A 13,258-nucleotide genomic window follows, 5' to 3' on the forward strand; every position below is an offset into this window, starting at 1 on the left:
ATTCCATAAAAGAGTGCGTTTTTAGTACCCGTTTAAAAGTTATGAATGTGAAATTGATATTTAGACAACTGGGAATATATAAATGCAATTAAGTTAGAGAAGTTTCTTAGTCATTTGCACAGTGACAGGCACAAGAGAGCCGGGGGAGCCAGTATGCATTGACTGTCTGGTGGAACTGGGGGATTCTTCTTCTATGGAATGTCTGAAGTTTGGACAGATGCCCAATAAATCTGATGTTGAAGTACAGGCAGTCCCTGGTTATCGGTGGGGTTCCGTTTCTGAGGGTGTGATGGTAAGCGAAAATTGCCGCTAACTGAAAATCGGCGATTTGTGGCACTTTTATGGCGATTTTCGTGGGTTATCGGCACCGAAAAGCGCCGATTTTCGGTTATCGGCGCCTCTGTTAGGTGTGTATCAGCGCCAATACCCAATTATCGGCGCCGATAAGCAGAAATCGGCAATTTTCGGCGCCGAAAATTACCGACTTCCGTCGCTAGACAAGCCCCATAAAACCGGATCGCTGTTAACCGAGCCTGCCGTTAACCGGGGACTGCCTGTAATTGGTTTTATTACATTAGTAAATTAATTTATTTTATTACATTAGTAAATTTTTTCCAAACAGAATGCATTAATAAATAAGTAACTTTATTGAGCAATAGTGTAAGATATTATGAACTCTGACTTATTCCTCCAGATCTTCTCTTTTGGTCCTCATCGTGGAAAACATGTTACAAGTAACAAAGGGTGGCATCCACTCTTCTGCAAATAACAGTGGGAGGTAAGCTGGCATAATGCTCTTGGAACTTATTTATACAATGGGAAGCCTCTTTATTTTTTATATATTACTGCTCACAGCTGGAGCATCTACCCAAAAGATAGTCAGTTCTGAGAGGAGTTTACATTTCTCTAAGCTGAGCATTTCTGCCATGAGGGTGATTCCTTATTTATTATATAGTTTCTCATTCTTCACTAAGCTTAGCTTTATATTTTGCTTGTGTTCATATTTTTCTTTTCATGTCATCCATCTTGTGGGCAAAATCAGTGCTACTGTATATGACTTCTTTAATTTTTTATTAGTGATACAATACTTTTAAATAGGTGATCATTATTCTTTACCTAAAAAAGAGAGACAAGCAGGCTATTGAATACTTCGGGGTACAGGTACCAGTTAAGATCCCATGTGTTGTTGCTGTTTGGGTAAATTGTTGAGGTCACATAATAGGAGACACTTGGGGATTGTTTTTATCTGATATTCTTGTTGAGTATCTTGTGTACTCTTTAACTCATTTGCCTTGTAAGGTTATTGATTATACCAAAGATGTGTTCAGTTTTCTAATGGTGATGTCAGACAAGTCCAAATGTCAGGGTATGTACACTGCAACAAGTCCAGGTAACATTTGCCTGTTTTCCATGTTCGGAATTCTATCAGTGTCTTAGCCGTCACAGGTTGCCAAAAGCTTTGAATAAATGTTGATATCCCAGCCTGTTGACCCTTAAAATTTTTCCATTCCCAGCAGAGTTGAGAATCTTGATTCATTGGTTTGGTTAAACTATATAGTAACAAAAATTTTTGACCTTTGATGTGAATGATGGTTGTGTAGACAACCAATATTTTGCAACTTGTTGATATAAGGCTGAGGCTCTCATGATTTGTCTGTGTGCTCTTACAAAGGAACTTGTTTTAGAGATACCTTCTCTTGTTGTGGCAAAGAAGCAAACATTTGAGAGTGAACTCCAGACAGCCATGACTGTTGGAACATGTAATTAAAATTGTGGAAGAAATTGCTTTTCTTAAAATATAACTCGAATCTTCACAAGCCACAATCTAGGCATTGCCATTAGAAGAGGAGGAGCCACAATTATGGCTTTGTTTAAAAATGTCAGTGATGCCATATTGTAAGTTGAAAGATTTCATCTCTTAAAATAGCAACCAATCAGAGTATTGGTTTTTGTTATGGGGTGTGGGTGACAGTAAAGGATGTATATTATGCATCATTTTTGTGTTTGAAGCTGAGATACTATACATAAAAATATGTTTCTTATAATTCAGGAATGTGGTTTTGATTATAGTAGAAGAATGATAGATTGATAACACTTTATAAATGTATTCAGTCAGAGGTATAAGTTTACTGAGACAGTTACAGTACCAAAATGTATTGTTAGCATGTCAGTAAGAATTTATGGCATTTTGCCTTATTTATTGGTGTTTGAAGTCTAAATAAAATACTATAATATATGTCGTCCATGATTGAGGAATGTTATATCAGTGTTAACAATAAAACAATCAATTAATCATTAATTCCTACTGATTTGTTTCACCGCAGATGCACAGCTTAGCTTATGTCCTCATTTTTATGTAATTTAGGCAAGCATTTTCAAGATGATTAAGTAACAGGGCAGTACAGGCAGTCCCTGGTTAATGGCGGGGGGAGGGGTTCTGTTCCCGGCCAAGTTCCGCTAAGCAAAAATCGGCGATAATAATGCCGATAAACTGCTTAATGGTGCCGCTAACTGGATATCGGCGCCAATAAAAAACCACTTACCAATGCTGGTTTATGTGTGGACTGCCTGTACTCTGTGTCATTAAAAAGTTTCGTGTTTCCAGATCACATCACTGCTAGTTGGTTCTCATCACCTAGCCTCAGTAATGAAAGAGTATAACGTACAGAGTAGGGTTTTTGTAAGCTTTAGGATACCCTTTGTGATAGTGACAAGCTCATATGAGAATAGCACTTTCTCAGCTAGACAGCTTGGCATTTAGTAGTAATGCTTAAGTCAAATAAGAACTGTGTATTCATGAAGCAAAATGACTGAAAAGTTTGTATTTTTGAGAATATTCTTGTGGTTAAGCAAGTCCCAAAGTTAAATTTTCAAGTGTCTTGCATAGTATTTAACTTAGCGCAGATACTTTTATCTTCAGAGGTGAGAGATTGTGAATCATGAGTAATACATTATTTTCCTTAAACGCCTTTGGTGTTCCGTCTCAAATTCTGATGTACTGTACTTTACTATAAATGTATGTCATTCTTGTGAGAAGTACTATAATCTTAATTTTTTTTTATTGGAAACAGCTTCAGTGGAACAAATGGAAAAGAAGTCAATATGGCAATGGAAACAAATGCTCCCTTCCTCTTGTCATCCCAAGAACCTCTGTCTCACCTGTTGAGAAGCACATGGCAGCAAATTTTTCCAACTGGGATACTAAGCCACAGAGCCCTGTCTACATTCCAAGATCTACTTAGGCTTGGTGGCACAAGATGGTTTGTCAGTGACTTGGTGCAGGTAAGGGCATACTGCTAAAGACTTAATTAAGCTATATATCAGGTCCACAATAATATTCAATGGTATTCTTCTTGATTTTATAAAAAAGTTACAAAAAAGTTGCAAAAGCTTTCGAACCCTGTCCTGGGTTCATCTTTTTTTGTAACTTTTTTATAAAATCAACAAGAATACCATTGAATATTATTGTGGACCTGATATACAGCATATCCCCTTCTCGATCTAGAGAAGAAAGACCTAATTAATTAAGCTTATTAATCTAGAATCCTTGATAATCCAAACAGAGTCTGAATCTGAAAGTGTAGCTTCAGGGAAATTCATACCAACTACCAGTTAGAAGAAAGTGGAATAAAGCAGATAATATGATAGGATAGAATCAGTATGTCTGAGTACTGTACAGAGAAAGCTAATAAGCTGTCCCCAGGGTAGACAGCGGGGTATTACGTAACTAAGGATAAGCTGGAGGAGGTTAGATATTTTATTAAAACAAGGAAATTGCCTGGCTGTGTTTTATTTCGAAAGCGTTGTCAGCATGTGTTTTGATAATGTAGCTGCTGCTCATCCTCAAAACTAATCTGAAAGTGAGTACATTAGAGCTCCCAGAATCTTCTAGGACTGCTCTGGCTGGGAAGTATTCTGTGAATTGTATGGAATGGTGCCTCAGGTCCTGAAGAGAAGCGTTGGTAAGTTCAAACGTGTCACTCCCCAATGTCATTCCTTCTCTTTCTACCCTGATCTCTTTGAGTAGTCTGATGTAACAGAGCTCAGAATTGTGCTGTACCTGCCCTGCCGTGTAAGTTAGAACCCAGGAAACAGCATTCCCTTGAGTTCCATCTTGCAATCCAAGAAGCCCTAGGGGGTCTTACCAGATCAGTAGAAGAGAGAACAGCAACACCACCTTCCCTCCTTAGTGGACAAAGGTGTGTCTGTCAAGCAAGAGGAAAAACCCTTTAAGGGAAGAGGAAAAGAAAGAGCCCAGTAGGACATTGCAGGTTGGGGATTGTTTTTCACTGCACCATATCCAGTGGAAGTCACTCCCTTGGGGACACTGCATCATTTCCAGTGGCTTGGGATGTCAGTGGTCACATCCCCCCACCTTGAGGGATTTCTCCAAATAACTGAAGCCACCCTTGGAGAAGTATATGTAAAAAGGCTCTTCTGAAGGGAGCTGTAGAGAAGGATGTTTTTATCAAAGCTGAACAAACAGTGCCGCAAGTTTTAGATGGCAATCATTGCCCAAATACGTTCACTTATTCCACATGGAAACTGGCCTGTCTCCATCAGTCTGAAAGACACATACTGGCCTGTCCCTCTTCTCATTCTCTCTTGTCCCTTCCCATGGTTTGGGATAGAGAGAGACATAAAGATACTGGTCCATGCCCTTTGGCTTAAACATCATTTCAAGGATCTTCACAAAATTGGCATCAATAGCTATCCAAGAGCTCAGACAACAGGTTGCCTACTTAGATGATTGGTTAGTGTGGGGAACCACCAGAGAGGAGTGCTTACGAAACCTTCAAGTTGTAATGAGCAGACTACTCAAAAGGTTTCCTGATCAATTGGTACAAGTCTTGCCTCACACCCAACAAGAGTTTTGTGTTGCTGGAACTTTGCTGAGGTAAGCTTTCCAGCCAGTTGTCTCTCCCCAGCCAGACTGAGGCCAGAATAAGGAAAGATCTGCAAGGGTTCCTGGCCCAATCCAGGGTTTCTCAGTGACATTTGGAATGGAACCTTGGCCTGTTAGAGTTAGTGTCTGAAGTGGATCCAGTACTCATACTGCCACTCAAGGACATGAACAGACTGGTTCTTGCATTCCTAGAAAAGGCTTCTTGATCATCTCCACTGTAAAAGCAGTGGTTAGGAAGATACTCTGTGGATTTACGAGTGTCCTCTAGCCAAGCAGGTAGATCTTACTCCTTCAGCCATGCAGATAGTTATACACACAGATGCCTTATTGACAGGCAGAGAGGCCATTGGGAGGATCCTCTGATAGCTGGGAAATATCATCAGTTTTAAGGGGCGTTTGATAAAATCTTTTCGCTAATAACTCCCGTGTTTTTTTAATGAATCAGTTTCAATTTTGTGCCTGGTGTTTATTTTTGTATAGGGGCAAAGGACTGTAACCATAATTTTCGTCTCCGCCCCCCATTAGCTGGTAACCCCACCCCAAAAATTTTTCAAAATGCATCTCTCCATAACTTCTGCAAACTAAGAGCTCAAATTTACGTGGTAGACAGATATTATATATTAGAAGAAAGTGAGAGCCCCTTTGATTGATTTTTGGAAAAAATTCAAAATTTTCGGGGACAAAATGAAAAAACTCTCTCTTTGTTTGTAGACAATTTATTTAGCTGCTTTTGTTTCATTGAGATCGTACATTCGTTATGGAGGAGATGCAGTTTGAATGTCGATAACTTTAGTTTTGAGATATCGGCCTTCAAAGTTTTATAACGATATGAGGAGCGTTTGATGAAATCAATGAATCAGTTTCAAATTTTGTGCCTGGGTTTATTTTTTAGGGCAAAAGGACTGTAACCATAATTTTTGTCTTCTGCCCCCATTAGCTGGTAACCCCACTGACCCCAAAATTTTTCAAAATGCATCTCCTCCATAAATTTTGCAAACTAAGAGCTCAAATTTACGTGGTAGACAGATATTATATATTAGAACAAATTAAGAGAGTGTTTTTTCAATTTTTTTTTCTTTTTTTATGAATATTTTTCGTTTTTGAAAAAACTTTGATTGATTTTTGGAAAAAAATTCCCCAAAATTTTTCGAGGGACAAAATGAAAAAAACTCTCAGGTTTGCTTTTTGTTTCATTGAGATCGGTGCATTCATTATGGAGGAGATGCAGTTTGAATGTCGATAACTTTAGTTTTGAGATATACGATATTTTTGCTTCTCTTTATTTGCTTGCTGTTAAACAGTTTGATGTTTTTATGACATATTTGATATATAACAATAGACTTGCAAAGTAATATAACTCAAATGAAGCTAGATGAAGCGAGTGTCAAAACATAATCAGGTTGGGCAGCGCGGCGTTTTACTTAGTCAAGCTCTGAGCTGCTACTGACTGACTAGTCTGACGTCACTGCCTGCCCTGGATTCCTGGTTGATGCGTACTAGGTCCACAGAGTTGCCATATAACGCATTTAGATATTATTATTTCATAGCTAAAAGGAAATTACTACCGATATACTGACATTATCATTACATTATACGAAAAATGTAATTTTTTCTATGATAGGGATACTGTTTTTGTTTATAACTCCTAAACTATGGCGAATTTTTTAATAAAACTTTCTGAGAAGATAGTCAGGATATGCATGATGCCATATATAAAATATCTCAGAAAATTTTGATTTTTCGATTTTTTCGTCAAACGCTCCCCTTAAAGCATCATTTCTGGAACTGATGGCCATCATCCTGTCCATCACATAATTTGAAGTTTCCAGTGAGGACCCACATCTTGTTAGTCTTGGACATTTGACAGTATTGAATGGTATTTAGAGAGGCTCAGCTTCCACGCATCTCCTCCTCAAAGCAGCATGCTTGCCATCGTATGGATGGCTAAGGTGAGGAAATGGCACTTGTCAGTGATCCACCTCATGGGTTGCTCATTGTGGCTGCAGACTCCCTCTCAAGGCAGATGCCATCTTCAGGTGAGTGGATATTGGAAAAACATTCCCACTAGGTGATTGCCAACCTGCTTCCACATCTATAAGTGGACCTGTTTGTGACATGGGAGAACCATTAACTTCCACTGTATGTTTCCAAACCTGGACATTGAGGTATTAGCAAGAGTAGGATTCCATTGTCCCAGATTTTCAAGGTCTCCGAGACAGGGTACCTCAAGCATTACTACCATGAGATAGAAGAGGTGTGACTGCACTATGAGTCAGTAGGTGGTATGATAAGTCCCAGGCCCCCTTAGGGCCTGCAGTGGAAAGTGATGGGCCCTCTGATGCCTTGGTACTTCTGAGGTATTGCTGGGATGGAGTGGTTATCCTGCATCATGCTTAGAAAATCATAAGGTTAACACACATACAGGTTCCTACCCTTTTTTTTAATTCATTGTTAATCATTGTTAATCCCTTTTGGGAACCCCAGATAGAAGAGGAAAGGTGATCCTCACATGACTACCATGAACAGTTTTCAAATGGGTATTTGGGATTATTTTCCCAGAAGGTAGCCATTTCATCAATCCACTATTAAAAAAAAAAACATGTTTTTACATAGGATAACCTAGTTTTGGTGGCTGCTGAGTCCTCAGACACACCCTATTTCCCAGATGGCAAGGTATGGGAATCTGTGTGGATGTTTCTTTCTGTGACTTCTGAGTAGTGGCAGGATTTGGCTGACCAGGGCCACTGTTGCCACATCTGCAGAAGAAGGGGGAATCATAATCTTCTGGGTTGTTGTTTTAAGACAGGATAAAGAGGCTTCCTGCCTTGAGTCCATTTATACTCCATCATTGTACCAATAACGGCATTATTCCAGCCTAGACCAGCTGTGAGAGAATTTTTCATGTTAGACTGTCTTATGGAGCCCCAGTGAAACCAAAGGGTAACTCCTTTGAGGGCTTAACAGTAGCCACCAAAAATAGGTTTTTCCTGTCATAATTGGTTTTATAACCCTCCTGTATTATTGGTCTCATAACACTAGATATGATTATAAGCTAGCATAGGCTAGGCTATACAGACTTAGCCTAGTTTATGGACAAAAACTATAGGAAAGTACAGAGAATCGGCAAACTTGAACAGGCTTTTCTTGCAGTAATTCAAGTTCAAGAACTTGATACTGGAATAGACATTTATGTAATCATTTTTCATAATTTTGATTGTAATTGGAATATGCCAATAATACTTAGTGGAGTTGGGCTTTAGAAAAATATTTAAGAGCATCACCATATGTTAAATTGTTGTTTGGTATTTATTGACCCTTCAAAGTCACTTTATTAAGTTCTCATAGTCATTCATCCATGTAGCACTGTTCTTGTCCAGTGTGATTAATTTAAATCTGAAAGCTGTATAGTACAACATATGATTTAGTCTTGAAGTTCCTAACTTCTGTTTTGTTTGATCTCAACAAACCAATTACATATTAGCCCATTTCATTGAAACCAAATCTTCCAGATGCTACAGCCCTCTGAAATAGAGATTGCAGTTGCCACTGAACATGCATGGGCAAATCCTCACCTCCCAGCATTGCTCATACTACACATTAGTGCTTCTGCATGGGTTAGCACTACTTTCATCCTAGCAGGCACTACCAACTATTTTATTATCTTTTTTCTATTTGGAAAATTTCCTTTTGGTTATCAGTTATAGAAGGGTTGCTCACTTTTTATCGGTATTGTTTTATTTTTAGATTTGTCATCAGTTCCCTCAGTGAGAGTTGATGTGTGAAAAAGTATTTCATCATTATAGTTGTGGCAGACCATCTAATGTGAATGTCATGTTATATTCATTTTCTCCCCCTTAACTGTTATGCACTGGTATGCAGATATGTAATTTAGGTCTTTCTGTAAGAGACCTCTGAAACTTAGGTTCCACCTCTTTCTGGGTTAGTTCCACCTCAGGGTTAGTGTTGAGGCAAGACAATTAAATGTGTAAAAATATAGAGAATGGGTTTGTTTTTACTTCCTGTCTACTTCATTAGTCAGAACCCAGAACCTAGATTAAATTTTTTTAACACAACCCATTTCTTGCCTTTTTTGTATCACACTTGTATAGAGTGTTTTGTATAAGAAATGTTTCTTTAGCCATCCTCTCCCTCATGAGTGGTAAATTCACCACTCCTAGTTCTTAGAATACTTTTCAGAGAGGCATCTGCCACGCTTTTGGCCTCTTCCTTAATGACCCATGCAACTTTTCATGCTGGTGCTGCTCCAGTTGGTTAGCCACTGCTCTGAAGTAAATACTGCCTCGCTGACTGGGGGCATATAGTAATGGCATCCTGATTCTCCTCCAGATACTGTTAGTCATTACTAGATGGAGCTATTGCCATGACAACCCAAGCTAGAGTACACAGTTGAACATTGGTGTGATGCATTCTATGGTATGCAGAAGAAACAGTGGGACTCTGCATTCTTCTTTCTCATTTAGCAAGATTTGTTTTGTTATCACAAGAAGCACTGTGACAGAACGATTAAAACCATGAGCAAAATATTTGGAGTGATCATGGCTGTAACAGCTGACAGAATTGTGATCATATACCAGACCTATGCCAGAACCAGAGCTGTGTAATCTTCAGGACCCTTGACCAGAGCTGTGCTACCTGTGGTCAGGAAGCAGATTGTGCCAGAAAATTTGCCATGACCAGGGTGAGGGTATCAACTAAAACAGTGACTTGAAGCCAGACCCATCCTAGACCAGGGCTTTGCTGTTACAAAGAACATTGACCACAGCTGTGTAGACTTAAGAGGGCATGACCATAGCTGAGCTGAAGGACATACCTCAGGCCCCAGATAAGACTCATACCAGCAAGGCCATATGAATGCAAGGAAGCATGAGAAGAAAGATTACTCTTAGGAGAACTGTGCAGATGTGTCTTCCCTTTTCATCAAAGGTCAACAGAATTCAGCATAATGTTCTGAAGTCTTTCCCTTTGGTCAATTCTCAGTTTTCTTTGTGGGCATTTTTATAGTGCTAGTTGTTTCCCCTCCTTAGAAGACTGAGGCATGTCATTGATGAAAATTGTCCAGCATGGTTACTGTCTCTGACTTTGTGACTGTTGAATGTGTCTGGAAGGAATGATGAAAGATATACTGTTGAACTTAATTGAAACCAGTTGATTCCATCTCTTTCAAGCAGGACTTTTAGAAATACTAGGTATTAGGGTGGTGTGATGTCACTTTTGAAAAAGCCAGACTGGCTGTAGGCAGTCGTTTCAGTTCACCAACACATCCAAAATTATTTTTTGGGGGTGGGATGTGCAAGAGCAGGAGCAAGTAGGGTACTTCTTAGACAGGATGCTAGTTATAGCCTATGATTTTTGGGAGGTAGTAGGTGTGAAATCCTGGATTGTTAAGCTGAGATTTTCCCCACTTCCAAAGACCAGCAAGCTTGGCAGTCTTCAGGTTGATTCAGAGGTGAGGTGGTATGGTTGCAGATGATTGTCTGGAGGAACCAGGTCAGTGCCTCAGAGTAATTGCTTCCTCCATGCATATGCAAAGTCTTGTCTCTTCAGTAATGCACTCTCCTTGCTGCATATATCATTTCCCATTTGATCTTGAGGTCCAGCATTTTATTCCACTTCTCCAGCAGTCCTAGTAGCTTGATATTAGCCTCCAGTACTTCCATGGGAAAACCTAAAAGTCCATGCTTTCAGCATGATCAAACCAGTTGCATCAAGATCTTGAATTTCAAGTACTTTACCTGTCATTAACTCTGGTTGCTCATCTTGGCCACAGCAAGAGTTTTGCCAACCATCTGAGGTTACTGACAAATGTCCCAGGGAGGCTCACCAAGTAGGTCTTATGCCTATCACACTTGAGCAGTTTCCATAAGAACCAAGAAGTACTAAGCTGAAGGTTATCCAGTGGAATCTTACTTTCCATTATATCTAGACTTTACTTGGCAAATTTGAACATGTTTTGCTCTTAGTTAGAACAACAAAGGAGCATTGATTCAGCCTTTATTATCATTCCATAATTAAGAAAATGTTATTCTCGTCTGTAGAATTGGTGCCCACTTCCTCAAGCAGGGACTGCCTTGACCTGACTGCAGTACTTTGGTGATTCTAAGGCAGTTATTTCAGTTTTGCCATCTTTTACCGAGTTGCATGTTTTCTTGAGGACGTTATATGCATGTCAGAGATCAGTAGTCTAGTTCTCTTTAGCTAAGTCTGTAGATTAAATTTTTTTTTTTATAATTTGCTGGTAACATGCCACTGCTGTTTGGTACAGGCAGTCCCCGGTTAATGGCAGGCTCGGTTAATGACGATCCGGTTTTATGGCGCTTGTCTGGAGACAAAAATCGGCAATTTTCGGCGCTGAAAATCGCTAATTTCCACTAATTGGCGCCGATAATTGGGTATTGGTGCCAATACATACCTAACGGTTAAAAACGCCCTGTGTGAGCGTAGCCTTAAAATTGAATCATGGTGTTCAGATGGTTTCGTGCCCTTAAAGTGGGCTAGTAGTAAGGAAATGTATGCATGAAAGAAGTGTTTGTTTTAGAAAAATTGCATTTTTTGTTTATTAGTGTTTCAGCTTTATTTTTACAATTGCTTTAATGAAGGCAACTGTTCTTTTATGCTTTCAGTGTGGCATGCAGATTGTCTTCACCTCAGACCTGAATCGTGCTGTTGACCTGATTTATGGCCTCCTTCATCTGGATGTTGTTGGTTGCACACTGAGTTTTTTGATCCATGCACTGCCTTTATATATGACTGGTCCAAATAAAGGTATATATACAGTTAAATAGGTACCGTATTCTTAAGATTGTGACTTTATTGATAATATGGTGCATGAAAATCTTTTCTCTTGAAATGTTTTACTACAATAAAGTTGTAGTAATAATTTAAATGATAGTACCTCCATTCCTTTCTTGAAATTTTGTTCCTGTGATTTTCAGAGATTATGAAGAGGTAATGTACTTTCAGTTTTAAAAATTTCTTTTTAATATTTGTTGTATTTTTATGATTAGAACATACAAAACATTTTGGCAAGAATCAAAACATCCTGCAATATGATTTCAGCCATTGAAATTCAGTAATGACTCTGGAGGATTGTAACATCAACTTCATCGTCCTGTTTCATTTATGTAGAGCACTCTTGATAATGCTTCTGACATACAAATTTCATCGGTACTGTCATCATCATCTTTAATGTGTGGTAGAAAAATTTTCCCTTTATGCTCAGATCATCACCATTTCTTTTCACATTTTCAAATCATGTCATTTGTAGATACCTTATTTTCAGACCACAGTACACCCTATCTCTCAGGTGTAGCATTTTTTAATTACCCATTTTCAGAGTGTCCGTGATGAGTGGTGAAATGTCATACTTATCCCCATCTCAAACCAGGGAAAGACCAAGTGAATATAAAAAATTACAGAACACTTTCCCTAACAAGTTCATACAAATGTTAGAGAAAGTGGTAAAGGCACAACTCATATGGGTCCTATAAAAACAAGATATTGTCACCAGTCCAGTTTTGGTCTTGGAACTGTTGATTCACTAGCTCACCTGGAATATCACAGCCACAGAGGATTTGAATTCAGACAAATAACAATAGCTATTTTCCTTGATATATAAAGTCTATGATACCACATGGTGATGCTCAGTATTAAAAACATTATACAAAAATACTATATACTGTGTGGTTGCTTGCCAGTCTATTGGAAACTTTTGTAATGACCGTACCTTCCAAGTATTGATTTGAAGACTTTCCCATTTAAAAATAATTATTCCACAGGCAAGTTCTAAGTAGTACTCTGGTCAATCGATAGTTAAATACTAGCTAGAATCAAAAGTAATATTTGCGTGGATGATTTTGCTATTTACTCTGCTACGCAGCATCAAACCTAAGACACACCAAACATCAACAATGCTATAGTAAACATACACATGATTGTTGCCAGTAGGTTTCCCATTTTCCATAAAATAAAGGCCACAGCAGTTATATTCTATAAAAATTTTAAATGGAAAAATTAAGAATCGACTTCAAGATTAGAGACAGTCACAGGCCCGTAAGTCAAACAGCCAAGCTCTTTAGCTTAGTCTTTGACACACTCCTGGACTGGAAAGCCCATATGGCCCATATGAAAGCCAAATGCAAAAATGCGTTTAGTTTAGTAAAGGAATTGTCACACATAAATTGGGGAGCTGACTGACTAACCTTAACATTGCTGTTGCAAGCAGCTGTTAAATCTGTTCTAAACTATGTTATTATTATTATTATTATTATTATTATTATTATTATTATTATTATTATTATTATTATTATTATTATTATTATTATTATTATTATT

General features: G+C 38.5%; 1 protein-coding gene across 6 annotated transcripts in view; it reads left to right on the forward strand.

Moving 5' to 3' along the window:
- The window catches only part of LOC136853371 (mediator of RNA polymerase II transcription subunit 24-like), a 176,798-nt gene that overhangs the window by 158,409 nt on the left and 5,131 nt on the right, over positions 1-13,258 (forward strand). For 4 of the 6 annotated variants that reach the window (XM_067128786.1, XM_067128788.1, XM_067128785.1 and 1 more), the window contains exons 17-19: positions 695-778; positions 3,072-3,282; positions 11,548-11,689. In XM_067128786.1, coding sequence (XP_066984887.1) covers positions 695-778; positions 3,072-3,282; positions 11,548-11,689 — 437 coding nt within the window. Of the gene's footprint in view, positions 1-694; positions 779-3,068; positions 3,283-11,547; positions 11,690-13,258 lie in introns of all 6 variants that reach the window. The other 2 variants (XM_067128782.1, XM_067128783.1) reach the window with 1 other exon arrangement.

The sequence above is a fragment of the Macrobrachium rosenbergii genome, chromosome 27, assembly GCF_040412425.1.
Source record: "Macrobrachium rosenbergii isolate ZJJX-2024 chromosome 27, ASM4041242v1, whole genome shotgun sequence".
Lineage (NCBI taxonomy): Eukaryota > Metazoa > Arthropoda > Malacostraca > Decapoda > Palaemonidae > Macrobrachium > Macrobrachium rosenbergii.